Source organism: Labrus bergylta, chromosome 19 (assembly GCF_963930695.1).
Source record: "Labrus bergylta chromosome 19, fLabBer1.1, whole genome shotgun sequence".
NCBI classification, from domain to species: domain Eukaryota; kingdom Metazoa; phylum Chordata; class Actinopteri; order Labriformes; family Labridae; genus Labrus; species Labrus bergylta.
The window spans coordinates 16,376,045-16,401,657 of NC_089213.1; the positions used below are offsets into that span (position 1 = coordinate 16,376,045).

General features: G+C 40.8%; 1 protein-coding gene across 1 annotated transcript in view; it reads right to left on the bottom strand.

Annotated features, from left to right (window-relative positions):
- Positions 1 to 23,183, bottom strand: part of rims3 (regulating synaptic membrane exocytosis 3) — a 40,350-nt gene extending 17,167 nt beyond the window's left edge. Inside the window, exons 1-2 of the mRNA XM_020641819.2 lie at positions 22,953 to 23,183; positions 8,814 to 9,146 (exon numbers count right to left, since the gene is read on the bottom strand). Of these exons, the coding sequence (XP_020497475.1) occupies positions 8,814 to 9,078 (265 nt within the window). The 5' untranslated portion in view covers positions 9,079 to 9,146; positions 22,953 to 23,183. The remainder of the gene's footprint in view (positions 1 to 8,813; positions 9,147 to 22,952) is intronic.
- Between the last annotated feature and the right edge of the window lie 2,430 nt (positions 23,184 to 25,613).

Genomic DNA, 25,613 nt, shown 5'->3' on the forward strand with positions numbered 1-25,613 from the left:
AGAGGGAAAATGAAGATGTCAGTGAGATGGAGGAAACACAAAGAGGGAGAAGGGGGTATTTGGCAGGAGGAGAGATGAGAAACAGAAGAGAGGGAGAAGGGAGAGAAAGTGATCGCCGGGCAGCTTTAGCTGTTGTTTGGTAGCCTCTAAAAGCACCAGAGGGGAAGAGAAAGCTTTTAGAGACATGAGTAAGGTTTCGGTTTGTATTTGTCAGGAGAGTCAGTGACTCAATACACTTCAAAGGAAAAATGTGCTGGTGGAGTAGGAGGTGGTTTGAGGGAGACAACAGAGCAGCAGTCTCACCTGAAATAGCAGTTTAAAAGACAGAAGGATGATTTTTTTCTGTTAGTCATAGCAGATATAAATATCTAGGTCATCCTGTAAAATAGCTATTATTACATGAAAGGGTATTTGAAGTGATACAGCACTTCAGACGTATCGTCCATTGTTACTACTCAGACAAGTGACAGCTCTTGTCTTTATACCACGTCGCTCATTTTCTTTATAGGTCTTTTATACTTATTTTATTTGACTTTTTGTTCTTGCTGTGAAGAACTATTTCTCTATTTGGGGGGTGGGTGTGGGTTGGTTTGTTGGGGCGTTGAAGTTTCCCTCAAAGGATGAGAGCACCATAAGCTTTCCAAAATGTCTGCCAAAATTCCTCAAGTGTGTTTCCTAGCTGTGACTCAGACACTGAGCTAGAAGTAGGGCATGAATGAGTCACCCTGAAAAACTCCCATGCCAGGTTTAGTTTCTGGTCTGCTGCAATCCAGACTGCAAGCTTTATAAATGGAGGGTCACTGTCGTTATCTAGTGGACATAGTAGACTGTGGCCTTTCACCAAGTTATTGTTGTACTTTGCTGTGTTTGCGTTTAAAAAAAAAAAAAAAACACTCAGTCTCTTGGAATTTGGATTGTAATGACATAGCAGCATCTTGATCCAACGAATAAACGTCATACAGCTTCATCTGACTACAGTGGAAGTCTTTCAGCTGAGTGTTTTGCTTCTCTTAGGTGAGTGATCATGAAACACGGGTGCAGGGTTGAACATGTTATGTATAGCTATCACCTGTCTGCATCACATCAGCCTGTCCTATCCTTCCGATGTTGGAGAACACAATGTTTATATTTCAAATATTTACAGAATAAAGAATTTCGATGTTCATTGCAAACTGATCAAAGCAGAGCTTCAACCAAACACAGAGTTACATAATGTCAGCGCTGTTTTTGTTTTTACCTCAAGTAATAACCAGCGCTGCAGGCTTATGTAAGCTGAAGATAGAAAAGCCTTAAACATTACAGCCTTTGCCTGATAGTGTAAGTTCCTATAACATGTATGCAAGCAACTCTAAACAATACAATTATATCAGTCTATAACTAAAAATGTACAAAGCATTTGTTAGTATACCAAACAAGCATGAAACGTGCTAGTGCCAGCATACTGCAAAAAATGAACATTTTTTATGTTCTTAAGGGGACATTTTATGAAAAATCATTTTATTTTGAACATATATTTGGGTAACCTGAGTTTTAAACCTGAGAAATAAACCCATCCAGTCCTTTGTTTGTGGTCTGCATAGGTCTTACAACACAGAGAAAAATGCTCTGTTTCAAATTTGCTCAAGTTGTGACATCACAGTGGGATACTGATATCTCCCCATGGACTCCACCCCCAGTCTAGAGCAAAACTTTTGCACAGGTCTGTCATTTTTATTCTCGCTGCAAAGGAGTGATGTCTACTGGGAAAACTCCGGGTGGGCTCATTGCATTTAAAGAGACACACACACCAAAACGGAGCGTTCTGAGAGAGCTGGTTTATACAGGGTCACAAACCTCCTCTGGTGCTTGGGTAATGTTATATTTTGACCAAAGCACAGCACAGATGTTTCATTTAGACCACAGGGGACTGTTTGAAAAGGTGGAAAAGGGGTACATGTCCTCTCTAAAGTTAACATGGCACGTATCTTTTTAAATTAAATTATTCTTGTTTAAGCGCTTTTAAAGACCTCTAAAAGACTAAAATTGTCACCACTCTGATTTTCAATGACACAATCAGTGGATGCAAATCATATACAAAGCAGAAATGCTACTTTGAAGACAGACATTTTCCATAGCTCTGTTGATATAATGGACCTGTGCTGCTCTTGTAAAACTGAATTCGGATGTTTTTTTATCGCATGGCAAATAAAACAGAAACACCTGTGTTTATTTCACTGAGATTAAATTGTTTTTTGTAAGATTGTAGTCGACGAGGATAGCCTCTTCACATATCTTTACTCCCAGGATGGAGCTGGATTTTCAGCCAGGCCGCCTTAAATTGTTGTTTAGCAACAATACACACAAAATATGCGCTTGCTGTGGTCTAAGAACAAGGTTGGAATAATGTGCAAAACCAACAAGCAAGCTCTTGCATTGTCTGACATATTTCCTTCTGTCTCTGTTTCTTTTCTGTGTCTCTGGTGTTCTTCCAACAGCATCTATTGCAGCACCAAAATAAACACGCAGAGGAAAGAAAAGTATTTAAAGACACTGAGAAACTGAAGTTGACAAAAGATGAGGAGGGGTGTTGAGAGGGATGCGTGAAAGCTAAATGGTGTGTGAATGTGCACCAGTAAATACACACACACAGACACACACACGCACACACACACACACACACACACACACACACACACACACACACACACACACACACACACACACACACATACACACGCACGTACAGTGTACATAAACCTGAGGGCGGATCAGGTTGAAACCTTGCACTGGGAAACAAGCAAACAGCATAAACCATCATATACACATGTTCGCCTGGTTTCTTTTAATCTAACTCTCCCGGTGGACTGCATCTCATCAGGGGGCGCTTGTTTCTCTGTGAGCCGCGTCCCTCCGTACAGACTGACGTGTACTGGGAGCCGCTCTGTTGGCTCTGTTTTCACAGTCATGGATAAACCTGCTCAGGAGATACGAACATGTTCAGCGGAGGAGTGACTCATCCATAAACCTGGGGAACCATTGGTGTGTGTGTGTGTGTGTGTGTGTGTGTGTGTGTGTGTGTGCTCGCTCCTCACTGATGCTAATAATAGGCGATAATATATAGAACAGACAGAACCAAAATGCCATCCAGAAACACTCGCCTGTTACAAAACCAGTAATAATGAGTGAACGACAAAGTGGGTGGTGGAGCTATGAATAAGAAAACATTATGGAATAAAAACATCCACCACATCTGCCGCAAAGCATGAAAATAGTATCAAGGGAACTAAATATGGAAGCGAACCTTATCGAACTATAACTACAACAAAGATATAACATCCTGATCTATTCCCTCAATCCTTTAAGGTTTATTTTATGAACCCATATCTGTCTTTTTTAACTATAATCAACCAAACTGTATTAACCATATTCAAATAGATAACCTTGAGCACATAAGACCCACTGAGCAGATATGATTTATGATGGTAAAATACAGTGTAGCTGTTGAAGTGTTAAGAAAACATTTCATGAAAAATGGATTCTTAATAAATAAATCTGATGGCCCCCTTCAATTTACACATTGTTGTTTGGAAACACCAGAGGGCACAATTAAAAGACAACCATTAACACTAAAACTGTCTGAGGTCTCAGCTGCTGCGTGAACATGTTGACAAGGCAGCAAAGTTGTCGGTGGTGTAGTTTTATTTTTGTTTATTCTTGTGTTGTGACCTTCTTGTGGCGGAGTTGGTTTGGGGGTTTGTCAAAATAAATTATTCTTTGTTACTTTTCATAAAAAGCATAATTTTAAATGTTTCCCAGCTCATTGTGCCTTTTATGATTATAGGCGTTTTTAGAAAAGACTAAAGACATGGTTGTGGTCTGAAAGACATCACCCATTGGTTTCTGAAGAGACGTTATAGAGGCGCCATAATGGCGGTGGCCATATTAGAAATGCAGACTCTGTCTGATTGTCAATCAATCTAGAAATAGGCAAAGAGGTGGTGCTAAAGCGTACCTTAGGACTCCTGGCAAACAACAATGCAGCCATCTGTCAGTCAACTCATCTGCACCCCTAATTATGTTAATTTATGCTCAGCTTTTGGACTCAATGTAATCAGAACGGACGAGTTATATAAAAGCATATTGTTTCAGCTTGTATTGTTTTTGGGGAATAAAAAAATTAGCTAAAGAAATTAATACTGTTTTCTTGCACCAGACAAACAATGGGCATTTTAACATGCTAAACGGGATTCCTTGTTTTCTGGAGCCAGCCTCAAGTGGACAATAAAGGAACTGCATTTTTTTTTTTTTTACACTTCTGCACTGGTTTTCTGTTTCAACACCAGAGGTTGCCACTTGGATATTACAAAAAGGAAATTCTCCTATTAAAAGGAATATTCTACTTTTTAGAATTGTGCAAAAAGAGGGGTTTTCGTTACTCGCTGAGTGTGTCAGCGTTTCATTCTGGTTTTGAATAAACCCATGCAAGTCATTTGAATTCAAATGCAGACTTTCACAAACATAGGTGGAAGGTCCGAATGCGGTGCTACAAAAAGTATTTAACGTAACAAAACATCAAAACGGAAAAACAAACTCTTACTGATGAAGAGTCCGACAAATAGTCCATCAATCCACAAACTGGAAAAACAAGTCACAGGAACAATCACAAGGAGGAGTAACAGGGCAGGTAAGACGTATGAACTGACACAGAAGGTAAAGCACACAGAGAGTAAATAAACACACAAAGAAGAAACAGAGAGGCCAATCAAAATAGTCGGGAAACCAGACAAAAAAAAAAGAAACACTGGGGACAAGAACTACAAAATAAAACAGGAAACACTGAAGACACACAGAGAACTCAGTTATAATACACAGAAGAGTGAGAAACACAAGGAAAAGAAAAGACTAAATTAAACAGAACACACAAACAAGCAGCAGGAAAAACAAACTAAAGAGGACTATATCATGACAGGTTTGGCCAAGGCAGGTGTTTCTCTGACCTGTCTCAGAGCTGTGACGGATAAAAGAGCCAATAAGTGCTTCATATGGGGGAGCGCTAACTATACTAAAAGGCTAGAGGATGATAAAGGGGACTGTTGTATTGACTGCGGCATCATTGGACGATAATCAAGCCAAAGCTGCATTAAGAACCCCTACATACATTTATATCAACAAATCTGTTTTTCAGAACATGCAACCATTAATTGCATTAGTTTGAGATTTATTTTGGGGAGATACTTCTTTTAGAAACACTTCAGATTCGTCCACAACAACACCGCTTGCTTAAGAGCTCACCAGGACAGATTCTGCTAAATTTGTCCAGATCCAATTCACAAATGGAGGCACGGCGAGAACATGCCCTGAAGAAACTGTGACACAATAAACAACATAATAACCACATTAGCTCTTAATAGCGCTTTAATGGTGAGACACTGACTTATCTCTCCGTCGACTCCAGTCACTCTGTCTTTTCTATATCTGTGTCATCAGCAGCATGCCTTGTGTTTAAACACATTAGACATTCAACATAAATCTGATTAATAGATATGAAAATAAATCAAATGAACCGCTATTATTATCCAATTTCTGCAACTAGAGTCTCAAATATGACTCTCACACTTTATTCCTTCCTGGGGAGCAGTCCAACCTGTATTTTTTTTCTTCAGCTGTTAGATGAGCAACCAAGCAAGGCAGGGGGCCGACCCGCTCCTGTGGCCTATCGATGAATGTGTCTGGGAGCATGGAGCAGTGACAGCTGACCAGATTAAAACGTTAATGATCATCAGAAGGGTGAAGATAGGACCCTAATCGAACTTGACCGATGGAGCCTGAATGTTTGCCTGGCGCTCTGTTCATCCTTCTCTCCGGGACCCGTCTGTCTCATCAGAACTAACTCTTAATAATACGCAACAAATATTTGCCTCTATAGCTGCAGTAATTTGCAGAGGTGAAGAAGACAACATAGTCAATGGTTCTGTTGATTTCAAGGAAGCAAGATGTTGTGTAGAAATTGCAAATTCCTGGTTGAACAGTCGATATATTTACACACAGTCAGAAAAAAAAGTTGATTTATTGTGTTAGTCCGACAAAAACTGGACTTTTAAAATTCATGTGAACATGTCAGTCATGCTGAAATGTTACCAAATATTTCTCGAAGTTGAACTAACACACCTAGATAATGAAGTAGGAGATTGATTAACTCTTGTGTATAACAATACACTGGACAAGGCTTTCTGGGGGTGCTCCACAGTCTCCATGCTGGGCTTTAAACCAGAAGTCAAACTGCTTCGGTGCGTAGAAGTCAATTTTTTGTCTGCCTTATATCACAATAAGCTTAAGGGATAACGTTCATCGCAGTCATACTGTAAGTAACAAGTAAAGTTGTCCTTGTTTTTCTTCGTTCGACTTACAACCACCACTTTGCCTTTTGCTAACTTGCTAACTTGTTTGCAAGGTCAAATAGGAGCTGAAAGGAGGCAATATCCCCACAGTATGGGCGGTAGGTATGGTATACGCTGTGGATGGAAGAGGTGGAGGGAGTGGTTCATACGTTATATGTTTCAGGCTTAATGTGCTCTTACGGCAGCGGAGAACATCTAAATTTAGACACACACCCCACTTCTCCCCTTCCTCTTCTCCTTATCTTCAGCCCCTCCTCGTCCACCCTTTCCCCTCCATTGTGCTCTCCTCATCAGCACCAACACAGAGACATGAAAGCCCCCTGTGGTGAAAATATCGACAGCAAAAAGTGTCAGCTGTGCATGAATGCACCAAGCTTTGTTGTGTGTGTGTGTGTGTGTGTGTGTGTGTGTGTGTGTGTGTGTGTGTGTGTGTGTGCGTGTGTGTGTATTGACTAGCAGACTTCTCAAACTGATACATGCCAAAAACAGGTAACACCCCAATGTGATACAGGGTTTAGATGAGAGTGTGTTTGTCAAATGTTGACCATGTCGCCATGCCATACAGCCTCTATACATGGTGCCTGCCAACTAACCGCTAGGCCACTGGTGCCCCTGTATGTACATATTTTGATAGACCCATGACATAAAACAGCAAGCAGAGAGCGGTATAACTTCAAAAGGGAACAAGAGAGGGACTTTTCTTTGGATATTAATTGACGTCTACAGAAGAAGACAAAGGAGGACAAGCCTGCACTCTTACCCAATACTACATATTAAATAATCATACATTTCTACAAGAGCTAGCAATCTCCTTTGCACTTTATGCAGAAGGGGTCATCAACGTTATTTCATGATTCTGAGAAAAAGTGTGGTTTTTTTGTGTGTGGTTCGTTTGGTTCGTGCATGTGTGAATATTTTCTCTCTGAATTATTGGAACGCTCAAAGGAGCACTAAGCCCAATGCTAAGAATGACTGAAAATGTTCTCCGCCCTAACCCAGGAACCTGTGAATTTCTATCATGTTTGTTTTAGACTGTACGGTGAATAGCTTGTTTGTTCCAACGAAAGCAAATCAAACTAACACACTTAAAAAAGTTTGTGATATTTGGATGGGTGCACTTATCCTTGGGGAGCCAGCCTGCTGTGACACAAACTCAAGAACCCACATACCTTGTAAGAAGACTGAATGTTCTCTCAGACAAAGACGCGCAGACTGTACAAAAATAAAAGCGAGCATCCGAGCAGAAAGAAGCATGCAGACGCTGCTCTGAAAAGGTTACAGTTCAATGTGCTGTAAGGAGAAACAGAGTGTGCTAAGATTAAGAGGATGTAGAAAAATGAACGATAACTGCGTTGAAATAAGCTGCACCTCTGCCCCCCCCCCCCCCCCCCCCCCCCCCCCCCACCGCCCCAGGAACTGACTTGGTGTGTGACATGTTTTCCCTTTCTCCCTCCAGGAGTGACTGTGTTTGTGTTCCACCCTGCATCACAAAACACTTTAGTTGCCGTTGCACAGTTTCCCTAATTGTACCCCACAGGACAAACCTACAAACATAGCACTGTTATCATGACATACAGGCACCTTGTATACAAGCCGATCCTGCCGCACTTCCCACTTCTGAGTGGATGATGCTCACAATGCTGATACAGGCTTTTTAAAAGAGCTCATTACAATGATAATAGGACAAAAAGTAAAAGGCTTGTTGACTAAGATATTACAGGTATTATGGCAATGGAAGTGCACTACAAAATCAGCTTTGAAGGGGTTTATGCTAATTTAATTGGTGGTGAAAACACTCAAAAATCACTGTCTGCTAACATCCGTTTAGCTATTTACAGCCGCAGAATATTTAGCTTGAAATAGTTCAAACGCATGCATGACATCATAGTTGAGAGTCTCATTAAGCGTCCTCGTAATCGGATGAGAATAAATGTTTAAAATATTACAAAACCAGCTAATTTAGCTGTTTTGTTTAATAAACACTAAGTGCATGTGACAATCAGTGAAGTCCTGTTTGTTTGGCTGCGGGATTCAGAATCAGACCAGGAATTTAAAATGACTCTTTGAAGGAGATCTATTATACTCACTTTCACTGTAATGTTTGAATTATCTATTGAGTAGCATTGCGAGATGTGTAGCTCAAAAACCTCCTTATTTATCTTTTACTGGTGTCAGTAAAAAGCAAAACATTTTGGCCTCTGTCTGAAAGGGTTCATTTCCGCTGCTGTCTCTTTCAATTTCATTGTTAAAAGGTTAAAGTGGATTTGGAGTTTCCTGTTACTTAAACTAAAGCAGCTCAGCTAAGCTAGGAAAGTTCAGATTAATTCATTTTAAAAGAGCTTCCAAAAAAAAAAAAACACATTTCATTTGCATCATTAGTGAACCTTTACTGAAAGAGGCAACACCCAAGAGAATCTTTTCAGACTGGGAACTGACCTTGCTGGTTGAGCTGCTGTGTGCTCTTGCTCCACTGCGACAACCCAACAATGGCCACCATCTTGGCACCAAGACTTGAGCGCCGCTTCTTGTTGCCGCTCAGTGATGAGGAGTCCGGGCCCCCGCTGCCGGGACTCTTCTCCAGGTTGTACATGGCTCCTGAGATGCTGGAGGAGCGCACCACATTCCGGGCCGCCGCACTCAGCCCGCTAAGACCGCTTAACCCACCCGGGCTGGGCACCTCCACAGAGCTGCTGAGCATCATGGTCCTGCTGGACTGGAGGGGGCCGATCGGCTGGGGAGGGGGAGGAGGGCAAGAGAGTTGGAGCAGGGCTGAGGGAAGAAGATGAGAGAGGACATAAAGTAAGGACGGGAGGTAGAGAAGAGAGGGGGGGGGGGAGCTCAAATAAAAAGGACAGCGTGTCTCGTGAAATACAGAATTAAAACTCGTCTTACAGCCGACATAGCTCCCCGAGGCTGAAGGAGGCCGAGTTAAAATTTCAACCACAGTTTGGTTTTCAATTAAATCCTGAAAAGTTATTGCAGAGGCAGCAGAACTGACTCTCACGCATGAAAAGGTGGATGAGAAATGAAACACTCTGAAAAAGTATTTTTATTTGAAAATCTCAAATAGCTCTGCAACAGAGAAACAAAGAAGAGAAAGGTCAGCAGATGAGGACAGTGCAGATGGCAGCAGACTGTTCAAGTGAGTTAAGAAATAGCTCCAGTCACACATACAAACACACACAAACACACACACAAATGTCAGGGCTGGCCTGCTGTTGAGGGGTGACCCTGTCAGCTGGTATTTGTCTTGTGTGTTTTTTTATGGAATCTTAGTCTGTGTTTGACCTTAAACAGTGACAGATAATCAACTCACACAGCTCCAAGTTATGACAGGTTGGCTGAATCCTGCGAGGGTACAAGTGTGTGTTTGTGCACACATTCGCTCAAAAGTTTGAAAAGTTTGTAATATTTAACTGATGCCAACCACAGACATTTTTTAAGGCTGGAAAAGATGATGAAATAACCTAAATGGGCCGCACGGTCACCTCACAGCAAGAAGGTGCCTGGTTCAAATCCCCGTCTGACAGGGCCTTTCTGTGTGGAGTTAGTATATGTCATATGTGAACAGTCCAGGGTGGCCTCTTACCCAATCACAGCTGGGATCTGCTCCTGCCCCCAGCGGCCCTGTGTCCCGGTGATCCACCACAGTGAACTAGCATGCAAACTGCAGCAGCTAAATGGAAATTGAGCCATCTTTTATTTTATCATTTACTCCTGAGCTTTGCCCAATGCGACATGTCAAAACATACTCAGTAAAATGAACTTGTGTCACTCTTCATTTCTGTACTCTTCCTACTCCACTTCCCTCTCTCTCGCCCCGCTTCATTATACTGAAGCTAAACCAACGGCCCACGGGTGCATAAAATATATATCTGCACTGTGGCCAACATCCTGCTTTCACACGCCCTCTTTAATATTTCTCTTTCTTCTTTTTAACACTTCCATAAAACTTTTCCTGCCACCTGCTTTCTCACTGTGTTAATTATTACAGTCCCCGCTGTATGCTCTTTTTTTTTTTTCCTGTCTTCTCACCTTTTTTGGTTATGAAGAAAGTACAGCAATGCAGTGTTTCTCTGTCTTTGAACCCGCTTTAAAAAGAACAGTGCTAAATGAAGTCGATGCCACTAGTCAACCTCACATGCTTAGAGAACACAACAGACGATGTTATGATTGTAAACCAAACTAAAGCTGCACAAATAATCAGGGGAATCTGACCAAATTATTTTTATAATTCATCCCATCACAATTATTTGTAGTTTTACTCTTTAAAGATGATCTGTCCTAATGGTCCTGTAGTTTCAGTAGTTTCCAGTCATCTACAACCCTTATTCCTAATCATTAATTAATTAATTGGAGTGTTTTGTAAAATGTAAATAAAACTGTATGCAATGATTTGCAAAACATTCATACCCTACATTTTATCAAAATTGAACAAAGAGAACATGCCAAATCTTGAAATTAGGAAATGTCGTTGTTGTTGTTTTTTTAAATGTTATGCCCAATTTGAATTTGATGCATACAACACATTTTGGGTCATGTCTGCTACTCTGCTGTATACACTTTTCTTTTAACAACACTTTGTTCAGGTTTTTGGAACTGAGGAGACCAGATTGTACCATTTTTAAAGTGGACTGTCCCTCTCTCTTTGCATATTTCTATCTCTATCCTCTGTTCTATCAAAAAGAAGAGAAAGGCCAAAAACATAATCCAAACATTAAAAAAAAGTAAAGGGATCAAACAAAGTGTTTACAATTCATCGTGTTGAGATGAAATGATGTGGGGCGTGATTGCGCTAGAAAAAGGAAGAGGATTCAAACGCACTCAACAACTGAGGACTATGAACTCCTGTCAAAAAAAATCTATTAGATAGTTGCTGAGATATTTCACTCTGAACAAAACTGGAATAGCAACCGTGCAATAGAATCTCAAGCGCCATGCTTCTTGTATGACTTAAAGGGAACGACGACATACCACCAACACAAGGGAATGCTGCACATGTTCTCCATGCAACTGAAACACTCAGTCCCATTGGCTGTTATCGTAAATTATACATGCAGAGTACAGTGAACACTTTCCAGTGGCCTCAATATGTCTTTGGATATCAAATGTAAAGGCTCTCTGTGCTCATCATGGTTGCCCTGCTTTGTCACACCAGCACGTTTATGATCCTTCTAAGCCAAAAGAACGGCTGAACGGCACTTTTTTAGAGGGATGCATTCAGTAATACCAAAACAACTGAAGAGGGTGCTATTCATGTACAATGAATGGATGTTAGAAAAGGGCAGATTTCTGCATTGTGGGTTAAAACGCATTATAATAGCCAAGTAGGGAGGCGGAAGAAGACTGAATGCTTTATACAGAGCTACCGTGACATTTGTTATTAAGGCAAAGTGGTTAAAAAAAAAAGGGAGAGAGAGGGGTATAAAAATCTGAAATTCAGGTGACTCCACATGACCTTAATTTCATCCCATTTTCCTTTTCCCTCCTTTAACACTAATTTTTCATTCCGGCCCATACGCACTCCTCTCTGCAGCTCTCTGGGTCCTCTGTACTTTGAACACACAGCGAGCAGAGCAGCAGGAAAATGAGGATAAGGGAGGGATGAAGAAGTTCCGTTGAGAGAAGGGAGATAAACAGAATAATTCTGCTTCCAGAGAGCCACAAGGACTGACAAGAACAAGTGAGGGAAGACGGAGGACAGGGAGAGAGAACCGTGGGAGGATGGGACGCTTCATAATGAATGGACACAGAGAAGAACACAGCAGGAAGCATGGGGTCTGGTTCTGTGTGGACTAATGGAGTGAAGGGCAGACAAGGAGAGGGAAGATATGACACTGATGGGGACAAGCATAAGACATGCATCCATGCCTCTTAATGATGAGATCTTCAGGTCATATGTATGTATATATACAGTATATATATGGTCATATGTCAGGTGTGTGTGTGTGCGTGTGTGTGTGTGTGTGTGTGTGTGTGTGTGTGTGTGTGTGTGTGTGTGCGTGTGTGTGTGTGTGTGTGTGTGTGCGCGTGTGTGTGCGTGTGTGAGGCTTTGTTACCTTGTTGATTATATAACATAAAACTACTTCAGGTTATGTCAATGAATGTATTGATGTGTTATGTAAATGGCTGAAGTTACTTCTAGTTAAATTACATAACAAGTCAACCTTGACCCACCCCCCCCTCTGAGACTCCAAGCATACTATTTTTCTCTTCATACATCGTGATCAGACTTTTTTGAAGGATTTATCTCCACCATGAAAAAAAAGATCATTGATTTCAGATTGGCATTTACTTCATGTTTCCAGCAAAAAAAAAATTCAATCACTTCTAAAATTGTTTTGAAAAAGAGCTTTGGGCCTTTTAGGTACTGTATTTTTTTTTGACACCTCACTGGTTTCCTTGCTGCTAATTCAATCCCATCTTGAATTTATTCTTGAGTTTGGAGAAAACTATACGAAAAGTATCTTTTTCTGTGTCGTCCTTTAGGTGTGCTCTTATAAGATCATTTCTAAATATTGAATGACTTACTTGTTCGCTTATTTACTTATCTGCTGTTTGAACATCACGTCTAACAAATCAAACCACAAAAAGAACAAATCAAAACCTGTGTATTTAAAGTAGCCCTTCTTTTTCAGTATAAAGAAGATAAGCCGAAAAAATCCACCCTGGGTTTAAACTCTAAATAAATCTGGAGATACATTATAGTTTAATTACAGTTATACTAAAAGTCATCCCTGCAGGTCCTTTACTCACTAATGTCCACAGATGAAGATGTCACCATGTACCTCGTCCTCACACTGTGTACCTGGAGGTTCACCCGGAGCCAATCTATCTTCATCTCAGTGCCAGACAGCTCCTCTGCCATATGTCACTGTGCACTCTAACTCCTCATCTCAGAGCTCATTTATTTCTCCTCCTGTCAGCAAATTGTCCCACTCCACCCAGCCTGGTGGTTGCCATCAGCTCCTCCTCTGCACCTTGATGCCACCTATCTCCGTCCCACACAGACCACTGCCATGTATGACCTGGATTGTCTTTATTTGTAAGGGTATAACACCTTGTCCACACGTAAGGGAGGCAGAGGGTTAGCAGCCCAATTCATTTATTCATACACATTCAATGAAACAATAGTCCTTTTTTTGAACATACAAACAGTATCTTTTCAACAAACACAAAAAGTTGTGAATTACTGAGTTCTAGACGTGCTGGTAGGCTTTTCTCATCTTAGAAAAGGCCATGCCAGCTGTTTTTCTGTGTTAAGAGTAAAGCCTGACCGATTAATCGTCCAACCGATAATATCGGCCGATATAAGCTTATCCAGTGACTATCGGTATCGGCTAATTTTATCGCAGACATATGCCGTTAATATTACTCCATTTATTCAACAGTCAAATATAATTTCATTTGAGTTTCATTGTATTACACTAGCCTTTCTTTTTCACCAGCAGAGTGTGCTGCTGGTTCCACAAGTGTTTGATAACTGATGGATTTGAGGGATCACTTTCAATAAATGTGTATATCTATATCTATCTATTTCTACTTGAACATAGATCTAAGAAAGATATCGGCCGCTATATCGGTATCAGATTTTCTTCTCTTCCCAATATCAATATCAGTATCAGCCCCAAAAAAATTGGTCGTGCCCTAGTTAAGAGTTTGTGATAACTAACTTACTCTATAATATTTCCTATTTATGGCTATTTCTCCAACAATTTTACAGTGACTCACTAATGGATTAAGCTGTCACAGATTTAACTGTAAAACAAAATCCAAGTAAATAGAAGTAAATGTTGCATAAATGTCAATTTTTTTTCTTGATGTTTGGAGTCTTTTTTTTCTGGTTTAAAAAAGTTGCCATGCTTTAGCATAGGACCATAAAACTACAACTTCAGCTGTGAGTCAACCAAGCGGAGCTGCAGTCAGTGTGAGCGGGTGTAGCGAAGCAAGAAGTTCAAATGTGATCTCTCCCTTCAGTTTCTCCCATAAACACAAGTGCCACAACCTTGTAATTAGACATGGATGAGCGATCCATTAATGGTCTGTTTAAAGTCGCTCTACAACGTTGAAGCCACTCTCACACTGCTGGTCAGTTAATTAAGAGTTAGCTGCAAAGTAGATGGTAGAGATAGACTGCAGGCCTGACAGTCTGACAGGACACAAACAATGAATAGGCAGGGTGGTTAATGTTAATAAACACCGAGCTGAAACATACATTTATGTTCTTAACAATAGATTGGACCAATTGTCAATATGTCTTCATTATTTACTACGACATGTAACCATTTCTAAATGATGCTTTTGTGTGCTTCCTGTTGAATAAGTACGTTTTGATGGTTTTTTGCAAAGTTTTATTGAGACTTCTGGAAGCCAAGTTTTCCATGTGGGAGTGTTAAAAAGTGAAGTGACCTGGCTAATGTTCCCGAAAACAGAACGCCAAGACTTATCAGCCAATTGTCATGATCAATGTCAATTATCTGTCCTGACTGTTCAATTGTTGTGTGGGGTAACCTGCCAACTACCGGTGTTTCCCTTAATGAAGCTGTGCGTCAGCCTTAATTTAATAAAGGCCATGACTGAAATAAAACACAGCATTTCTATTTCAACTAAGGAGCTGATCTTTTCCTTACATGGCCAGGGGTGCATCCTGCAATCTGCTCATTTGAACTATAGGAAAACATATATAAATTAAAATGGGAAGAAAAAGCTGGAGTGGAAAAGCTGTGATGAAATAGACGAGGAACGGGTATTAAAAAAACTGAATTCATGAAAATGTCTTGTGTAAATCCTGAACATGTTCATAGCACATGTTGTATGTTGTGTACATGCACTTTGTAATGAGTGTAAGAGAGAAAATAGCTGGAATAAAAAAATATTTTCATGATAATGGGTAATCACCCCGGCAGTGCACAAGGCCAGACAGGAGCTGTAATGTACTTCCTGCTGAGGCTACCATGGATACTTCCCAGGTCATGATAGCGTATGGGTCACTGTGATTGTCCTGGTGTCGTGTTTGTGTGTGTGTGTGTGTGCGCGTGTGTGTGCGCGTGTGTGTGTGTGCGCATGTGTGTGTGTTTCTTTGTAGTTTAACCTATAAGCTTTAGACACTAACATAACAATAGACCTCGTAGACTTCCAGCACTATATCATAAGATTGAATTCTTTGCAATTCAGCTAACAATAAAACTGCATGAGAGATGTTTTCAATATCTCTCTATCATTCCTACTAAAGCTTCAAACATAGAAAAAGCCATAACAGATACATTTTTCTCTGGTCTCGTTTAAAATTAAAAATAGATTTTTGAAAAATCAGTCATGTATTAATAAGAATCATGTTTTACTTTATTACATTAGGAATAATTTCCATCTGCACTGACAGATCAATACAGTCAATCTGAGTGCTTGTTTATCTTTGTTTATTGTTTAGACTTGTATTATTTGATGGCTGTATAATTTCAGTTTTGAATGGCCGCAATTAATAACCTATTTAAATCTTGAAATTCAATTACGCATAATAATAGTGATAATAATGAAACAGTGGTTATTTCTAAGACTACAAAGGTTCCACCAGATTCTCTTATCTTGGCATCCCTAGAAAAAAAAGCAGAAGGCTGGTTTTGCAGCTACGCACAGAGACGGAGTGAGAGTGCCAGGTTGTTGGACGACTCGGAGCCAAATGGATCACACACAAAATCACGCACAGTGAAACCCAGTGTAGCGCAAACAAACATATGCTCTACTGAATGGACTTGCCAGAAGGGTGGCCGAAAGAAAGACACAAAATATGAAATGATGGGGGCAGTGACACTGGTGTCTTCGCTAAATGACTTGAAATGACTTCCAAATGAAACACAAAATTAGATTTGATAGTATCACTTTGACAGAGAGTGCTCTGTGTACCCAATGAAAAGAAGAAAATCAGGTACAGTCACAGGACCATTAGATATTAACAAATTACCCATTTCACACTTTGCAGAGGGATATTATGTCGGGTACGCACACACACACAAATCTGAATCAAATCCTAACATCCATGAAATGAACAGAAAAAGGAGTACATGAGAAGCTTTCGCTTTGCCTCCCCCAGTGGACCAATCAACATTTTTTTTTTCAGTCTTTAATGAGGTGAGTCATTGAGTCAGACCCTCTACATCACCTTGTGACAGCAGACATAAATTCGATCCGTCACACCATGTTTTCACACAAATTGCCTGGATCATGTTGAATCAGCAGTGGCATTGAAGCCACAGTTCACATTTTCTCCCTCAGCGCTGCAATTAAAGGGTCAAATGAGCTCGTCTGAGAAGGTTTAAAATGCAATAAGGCATCGCAAAGGGTCATTTAAAATATTAGCCACACAGATGTTAGCAGTGCTAGCAGTAGACAAGGACATCGATACGCCTCTTGTTATAAGACAAATACCAGTATGTGAAAAAAACATCAACTCAATCTGTGTTATAAATGTTATAAAATCAATCTGTGCATGCAAATGCATTTTTTCACTAAAGCAGATTACATTAAAGTGCTTCTTAAACGCCTTCATACATATGGCAGTATAAAACTATAGCCCATGCCTGATGAGTTTGCCTCGATTCAGCGAAGATGGGAGCACCAAAAACACAGCAACTTTGGCAACAAATCTTATTTTTTGAAAGGCTCAATATGTAAGAAATCTACTAAATTCAATCATAACATGACCTTATTATATCACCAGACATTAAGGAAACATGCTATGTTGAAGTGCTGTCTTCTCTGTCAACAATGCAGCAGCCAGTATTTTCTCCTTCTAAGTTTTGATTGCGGTCTTGAATGGTTTGTTTTTGTTTTGACCAGAGAAGTAGGCAAACAGTAGTAGTAGTGGAGAAGGCAAACCCATAAGGCTGTTCTGGACGCCCCTTGGTTTGCCAGACAAACGTCAAACCAACAGGTGTTTCAGCGATGAAAGCAGGCAAGCAAACTGGTTCAGATATAAGTGATTCTACTGCATTTTTCATATAAGCTTCAAGACCAGAAACATGGCAAAACTTGGATAAATATTGGAGATGCTTTTGAAAAATGAAGAGAGCAAAGAAAGGTTTCAAGAACGATGATGCACAGCCGGTTAAACACTGAAGCTTCAGTGTCCACAACATGGAAACATCGATTCTAGGGAGGAGTGGGGTAGAAAGCACTCGTTAATGTTTTGAATTTGGACTGCAGTAACCATTTTAAACGCTAGGTGTCAGAGTTACACATTGCTCCTTTAAAATACTAGTTTGAGTTGGAGGGCTACTTTTAAAAGTAAAAAAAAAATAATAATTGTTTAGCAAGATTTCAAAACACTTATGTCAGGTCTAGTTTATGTGCTAAACAACATGCTCATATTTCACGAATGTTGATTTGAAGGTGCTGAAAAAGTTATCAGGTTAAAATGTGATCAAATATGGTTTTTCAAAAGCGTCATTTGTCCGTCATTTTTAGCAATTTTTACAACATAGACCGGCAGAAAATGACATGTGGGCCAACAGCAACATGAGAACTACAAAGGAAAATCTGAATGTGGAACATGCAGCAGTCAGAGAACAAGCTTACACTTCAGCAGGATTCATTTAAACACGTCATGAAGAGGAAAAGCCAGTCACTCCAACTAAGAGGTTGAGATTAAATTGTACACACTTTAAGGTAGGTAGCTGGCCGTTCATAGTTTTAACAGTAACATAAATTTAAAAAATGCTGGCACTAAGCCACATTGATAGCCATTAAATCACTGCCCTGCTGAGTATCATTTCAAATGTTCATTCACTCATCCCCTGCTCCCACCATATTCCAGGATAATCCCTTCACTGCTGAGCTAGCAATATAATGTTTTGTCTCTGCAGTGAATCAAATACCTCATCCAGGATTTGAGCCAGGAGTCTTTTCGAGAAGTGAGACCGCTCTAATATCCACACTTATCACTCTTCAGTAGTCTCACCAGCTTACAGGGTTTCTCTCCACACACCACCACAGGGAATCTGGTGTGAGGATGAGACACACTATGTCACTGTGTTATCCTCTTTCTTTCCACAATCGCGTGGATTCAACAAACCGGCTCTAACCGTTGTGTTCGTTTTTTCTTCAAATTTAGGAAAACAACGCCCTGGCTTTTTAAACTGTGTACATAAAAGGTTGACCCTAAATCTCCTCTCAATCTGCAATCTGTCCAGCACCGAACCTCTCTCGTCGCTCCCTCTTCTCCTTTTCATCACAATAAAAAGAGGGATGGCAAAGTGACTCTGTCAGCAGCTGGGGGATGGAGCGCTAGCTTGAAAATAGAAAAATAAAAAAGTCGGAGTGGCTGGACTGGAAGGAAAGTGGGTTAAGAGGGGCGTGATGGATGAGACTTGGAGCTTTCCTGACTCATGGCCTGCTTTCTCTGATGACTAATGTGGTCAGTGACAGCTCTCTCACTACCCCTTAAGCCACGCCTCCTCCCCGCCTTCACTCGTCTCTCAATCCCACCTGGGATGTGGGAACCAGCCTGGGCTGAAGAAGTGCGTGCAATGCCTGGATCACTAGTTCCTGTTAAAAAAGCACAAGTTGTGTGGTCCTGAGGTGGAGGGCTACAACAGTCCTCTGGGATGAGGCCGGGGTCAAAGAAGCTCGCCTCCCTTTCTTATTTACAGCAGGACTCTGGACTTTGGAATGTAGTCTGATCCCGCAGGAGGACAAGATACAAGCTGTAAATCTTTCTCTCTGCACTAAAAGACTTCTTTCTAAAGCTTTATTTCATTAATTATGAATTTAAATATGTACCGTCTTGCTTTTATATGTATCTCCATCGATGGTTGCTTGTGTGTTTATGGCTGACCAGTCAAACTGGTAGTGGGCTTTAATAGTAGAGTCTAGCCCCTCTCTATGTGAGAACTTTTGTTGTGATTTGGCACCATGAAAAAAAAAACACTTTTCTGGTTTACGATTATGACCTACATAATATAGATATAAGAAAAAGAAATAAGTCAGCTTGCATGTTATGCAATCTGCAATTAAATTGTTCAATATTGCGTAAACGATATGTAGTGCAGTAATTTATCCAAATACATCAGTATTTGGATAAATCAAGCTCACACTTTCTGTCTTTCTGCTGTGTTCCATGTTTTACACGATCCCTGTGCTTGCTACATGAACCTCCTGAAGCCAAAATCAATCCAACACTATTTCTTTCTTTCCACTAAATTTCCACCTATTTGTCTGAGGGTTGCAGTTAGCTATAGTTTTAGCTCCATCTGACTACATTATGATAGTGTGGATCCAGGCAACCAACCAATGTGAACAATTTACACATGCTGAGTGAGAAAGTGAGAAAGCATTGCATGTTAATATGAAATATAGTTTTTTAATTCATTGCAAAAAAGAATCAGACTTTGCAAATGCATTAATCACTTATTATGAGTTATTATGAAGCCCTACTTTATTTCCTACTAAGCTGTTCGACCAGCAAGTGAGTGACTCACATGCATATCATGGAGGTCACCTTTGCTCCTGCAGCAGCCTCAAACACCGATCATGTGTTGAGTGGAATTGATTTTCTGAGGATTGCTGTATAGCTTGGAAAAATACAGCCGTATTCAACTGTGTGATCACCTGACTCTGTGTAATGTATACTTCAAAAATATAGGTCAATACCAGCACCCACATCTATACGGGTTGAGCTCATCTGAATGCGAGTTCAATGTGTGTTCGTGTGTGTGTGTGTGTGTGTGTGTGTATGCGAGTGTGTATGCGAGTGTGTAACATAATCTCTTTTACACTATCTAGTCTCATTAGCAAGCCCAGCATGAAGAGGGAAGTGAGCGGAGATACGGGGCAACCAATCATTGTCAGCCAGTCACAGCACTTCTATTTGATGATGCGTACCACTTGGCCAGAAAATGCAGAGGGTTGTCTTCAAGTGTACACTTCTGCAACAACACACACACACACACACACACACACACACACACACACACACACACACACACACACACACACACACACACACACACACGAGGACACAAAGGCTGCTCATTACTATGATAAGTGTCTGCTCTGCCCCCTTGGTTGTTTTCATTTTATTTTCATTTCAAAGAAGACCAGGACCAGCAGCTGCCAGCTACAGATCTGAAGTGTGGTCAGATGTGTCACTGCATATCTGAGCGTGTGTGTTTGTGTGTGTGTGTGTGTGTCTGTGTGCGTGTGTGTGGGAGCTGTACTGGACTTTGCCTTTGCCCTTTCCTGCTATAAATGTTGAAGAGTGCGTGCGGTCGCTGCATGTGAGCTTTGATGGAAGATGATACACTGAACAACAGTAAGTCTGGCCTTTTGAGTTGCCGGTTTCTCTTTAACAATCTGACACATCTCTTTCTGTAAATAGACATATACAAAGAAAGGCATAGTTTTTTCTGCCCTTTGAAGTTGTTTAAAACACATTGCACCTCTCCAAATATGAAACTATTGTGCTACAGCCATCCATTATCAATACCGCTTTTACCATTTGCAGATGTGGGGGGGAGGGGGCTGGATCTGGACTGTTCGCCCGACAATCACAGGGCTAACATATGGAGACACACAACCAGCCACACATTCACACTTACGGGCAATTCTCGAGTCACCAATTAACCTTACGAGCATGTCTTTGGACTGTGTGAGGAAGCCGGAGTACCCGGAGAGACAGGGAGAACATGCAACCTCCACAGAGACCCTGTCCGAAGGGGATTAGAACCAGGACCTTCCTCGCTGTGAGGCAACAACTCTAACCACTGCACCACCATACAGCCCCTATAGTGTTACATGAATACATGTATTTTTATAAACATTCATTTCACTGCATTGTACGTCAGTTTAAAAAAAATTTACACTGGTACAAAATGCAGATTTATGGAAAAAACTTCAGATTTTATACGTTTTAGAAATATTTACATGCAGGTATAGAAACTTAAACTTTCCACATAGAGGGGTGAGTCTCTTCACAGCTTTTACTGTCTCAATTCTGTCTCAATGGATTATTCAGCGGATCAAGTATGAGTCAGGAAAGGATTTTAGGAGTTAAGCGCATGGATAATTATTCTCTTTCTCCTCAACGCGATCCAAGGAGAGCCCTCTCCTAAGAGCTGCTTAATGTACCCAATGTATGCGTCACACTCTATTCAACACTAGACCAGTATATCAGTCAGCCAATACAATTAAGGTCATTGGGTTTATATCACAGATGTGTTTTCTGACATATAATATAATATATAATATAATACAGATAAATATTTGGCCATGATATTCGTTGGGGTTGTCTTGTTGTTTTTTTTCCAGCAGAGCTCAGTTCGACGCAATAATGTCAACACTGTGTGCTGCGCATGCGAGTTGAGCCACACCAAAACTAATAACCAATGTACAACAATGTTAAGTATCCATTGTTAAAGTTATGAATTAAGAAAGCAGGCTTCTTCTCAAGGCTTTTTTTTTGTTCCACCACAAAAAAATATTGGGTGCCACATCTGCAATCTGCACATTTTTAAACCCTGAAATAGGTATTGTAAAATGAGTCTGACTCCATTTAACCCAAACAAAAAACGTGAGCAACAGCTTCTGTCAGACTCTCTTCAACATTGAGAGAATGTGCAGCCCCATCACGTGTTTCTACCCCCATTCCCCAGGTGGAGGCGCACAGTTTGAGTTGAGATCTGGACTTTGCTGTGTTTGTGTTTGTCGCTGCGTATGCATTCATGTGCATGCGTGCAGCCATCTGATATAATCTAACACCTCAGCATGCTCTTGGCCTACGCTGAGTGCTGGCTCAGGCGTCTCCAAATGTGCTTCTACTCTCCCCCACCCCCTCATACTGACACCCTCACTTGCATGCGCTCGCACATACAAACACAATCAAAACTGGAGTAGCAGTTAAAAATCTCACCTATCCTAAACCCACCTCTGTGCCTTTGACCCCTTGCAGTGTTTCCATAGATGAACCTATAACCCTAACCCTAAAAGGGCAGAGCTGAACTCTGGCATGGCTGTCCCTACATTCCTAAACCAATACTGACAATTAGATTCTTATTTCTCCAACACCAACGCAGGGACATGTAAATGCCAAAGCACAATATGCTATCAATTATAGTTATTGGCTAAATAAGGAAAGTGGTATTACATTCTCTTAACGGCCTTAATCTGCATTGTCTAGTCCACACAATCGCGTATGAGCCCATTTAAACAGTTAATGAGATTGACTGAAGTAACAGAAGGCATGAAACTGAAGCTGTAAGCTGCCTTGGCATTTGCTAGGCTTAAAATGTTTCCAAGGTGAGAGAATAAAAGACAATGAAGTATATCCAGCTGATCGCATCTAATCTGGTGCACATTGCTTACAATGGGCCTGAATATTGTAATAATTAAAGACATTTCTGTATGACTGCGCCCAGTTTAATAAGCCGACATGCTTCCCTTATCATCGATCATCTGCTCTGCTATTAATGACATTATTCACATCATCAGTGCATTGGCGCTGTCGATGCTCCGTGCGGGAAATTGAGCGTTGCGAGCTCTGCAACTAAAAAAGATTTTTTTTTTTTTTTTTTTTAGAGCACTTACCGCTTACAGCAAGGAGCAGCGAAGGCAAGGTGCGGACTCGGAAGTTGTCAAATGCTTGTTTGCTTCTGTCTTTTCTGTAAGAATGTCATCGTTTAGGTTGTATTTTTATTTTTTTATTTTTGGCTGTGCTGGTGTTCTGACGGCGATCTGCTGGACGGCTTCTCCGCTCACTGCTGCTGATCACACGGCATCCAAGGCGCGGTGAGAGACGCGCTGCTGTGGAGAGGAGGAGAGAGGAGGAGAGAGGAGGAGAGAGGAGGAGAGGAGGAGGGAAGAGCGTGTGGAGCTGTCAGCGACATGGGAAACAGCGACAACGTGTGGCCTAGTGCGGGAAAAGCATTTGTTAGCGCTGTAGTTTTATAATTTAACTAAATTAGATGCACTACAGCAGGGATGGGCAACTTTGGTCACAGCAAAGGGCCACATTCATTTAGTTCTCACTGCCAGAAGGGGCCACATTGTAGGATAGAAAAGGATTGCAGTCATTTATGTCTCAGACGTAACTCAACATATACCAGTGATCAAATATTATTATTGACACATTTCTGGTTTTCATGATTTCACGGCAGATTTTGTCATATTTTCTTCATGATTCCAATTAATTGATGTGTAAAAATTGACCTGAGGGCCACATTGAGGGTTGATGGGGGCCGCATGTGGCCACCCGGCTGCCAGTTGCCCACCCCTGCACTACAGCACATTTTCAATCATTTGGCCCCAGAAGTACATGGTCGAATTAAAAAGCATGAGGGCTAGGGCAAACCCAAAACTTAAATGGCCTCTTTCACCAACACGGTTTTGGAATTTGGCCAAACGGAGACAAGACTGATAGCGAAATATAGGCCTACTAGTGGAGAAATTGTTGTGCACATTTTGTGGAGCAAGTTTATCAACTTTGGTGCTGAGAGGTAGATTAGGTTCATGATCCAAATGTGAAGCTACAGGCATTAGCATGTTAGCTTTGCACAACATTAAGACAGGAAGTAGCCAGAAATAGCTAGCAATGTAGAACCACTGTGTAAAAATCAGAGACTGTAACAGTTATTTACAGCCTATATGTAAAATACAGACCTGCATGGACTCCAAAGCGAATCTAATAATAAACAGGGCCATATTTTACAATAACAACAACGAAAAACAAAATGATAAAACATTAAATAATATGAACTAGCAGGCACCTATGTAGCAATTTCAAGGCTCAAGAAAGGGAAACCTTTGGCCAATAACTAGCCTGGCACATGACACATTTTGTGTTATCAAATGAGCTGTAGATGTGCTGGTACGCAGTTTTTGTTCTTACCCATTGAAAGAGCTAAACATTGCCAATATTTATGCTTAGCTAAGCTAGCAACCTACAGCATATTTAGGCTATAGGACACTTCACAAAATAAAATAACAAGTGCATATCCAACAACCTTAAAGTTAATGATAACACCACATGTGCTATGAAAGCACACTGAGACCATGGGAGCTGCCTATACAATGTCTACAGGTTTATGTAACATTAATCGGAAGTGTAACACACTGGACATTTTTACAGCAAAAGCAAAACTGTTTTTCTTCTACAACAGAAATACCGGTAGCTAACTCTAAACACAACTGGAGTAAGTGGAGATTGTGAAAGTGGTAAAGCCCATTGAAGGAGGGAAATAATGTTGTTTTAACCCAGATAGCTGCTCAACTATTATGAAGTACAGTGGATAAAGCGTTTAAGTTTTGATCTCTTTTGCAAATTACATTTCAAACGTGTTTTTCCACTTACTAATTTAATCAACTTAACTTGGCCTTGTTGGACAAGAAAACCTGTCACATAATGCTGGCGGAGTTTCATCTGTGTCGCTCTGTCTGCATTGCACAATGATCATAACGCTGAAGAAGAAAACAAAGCGAGCAGACATGATGTTCCCGGAAAAGTATTCGTAATTTGTTTTAGAAATGGAAAAGCATGCCAAACCTTTAAATGCATAAAACAGATGCATAAAGAGAGAGCTTTAGATGTTTCTTCCCCTCTCTGCTTAGGGAGCATGCATACACAGATGAAATTAATATAATGAATGTATGTAACATCATTTTCTGCCAAGCCTTTTAGTGCCTCTCCGGGTCAGAGGATCCAGGCTGTTCCCGCTCTGCCATCATATACAGCACATATATATTCTCTTTGCTGACAGTATTTACTCACTATGGTGTGTTATTACTGTCAGAGGAACGCGGTGCACTGATCCTTATATGAACCCATAAACATCTGCAGCACAAGAAATTCAGTTCCAGGACCTTGTAGGTGAAATATGTGGCACTCAGTCAGCCATGTGGCAAGTCACTATAATAGGCATATATCACCAGCCTTGGATCAATGCCCTGTTTCCCATAGGCGAAACCGATGTGGCACAGCATAATCAATTCTTGTTCCCCGATGCAGCAGAAAGGAGGGTCGAGCGGAATAAGCCCCCAACCAACATTAATACCAGCGCTGAATCCGAATCAGCTCATTAACATTCTGTAGAGAGCGGGGATTCAAGCCATGGTGAGAGCATCTGTTGCTGCAATCAGCTGATGCAGAGACCACAATGGCTTTGTAATTACAATGAACAAAATGTGCATTTAGATAGTGTCAAATAAAAAACAGGGATCTGGAGGAGGAATTTTAATAGCTGCAGCAGCAGT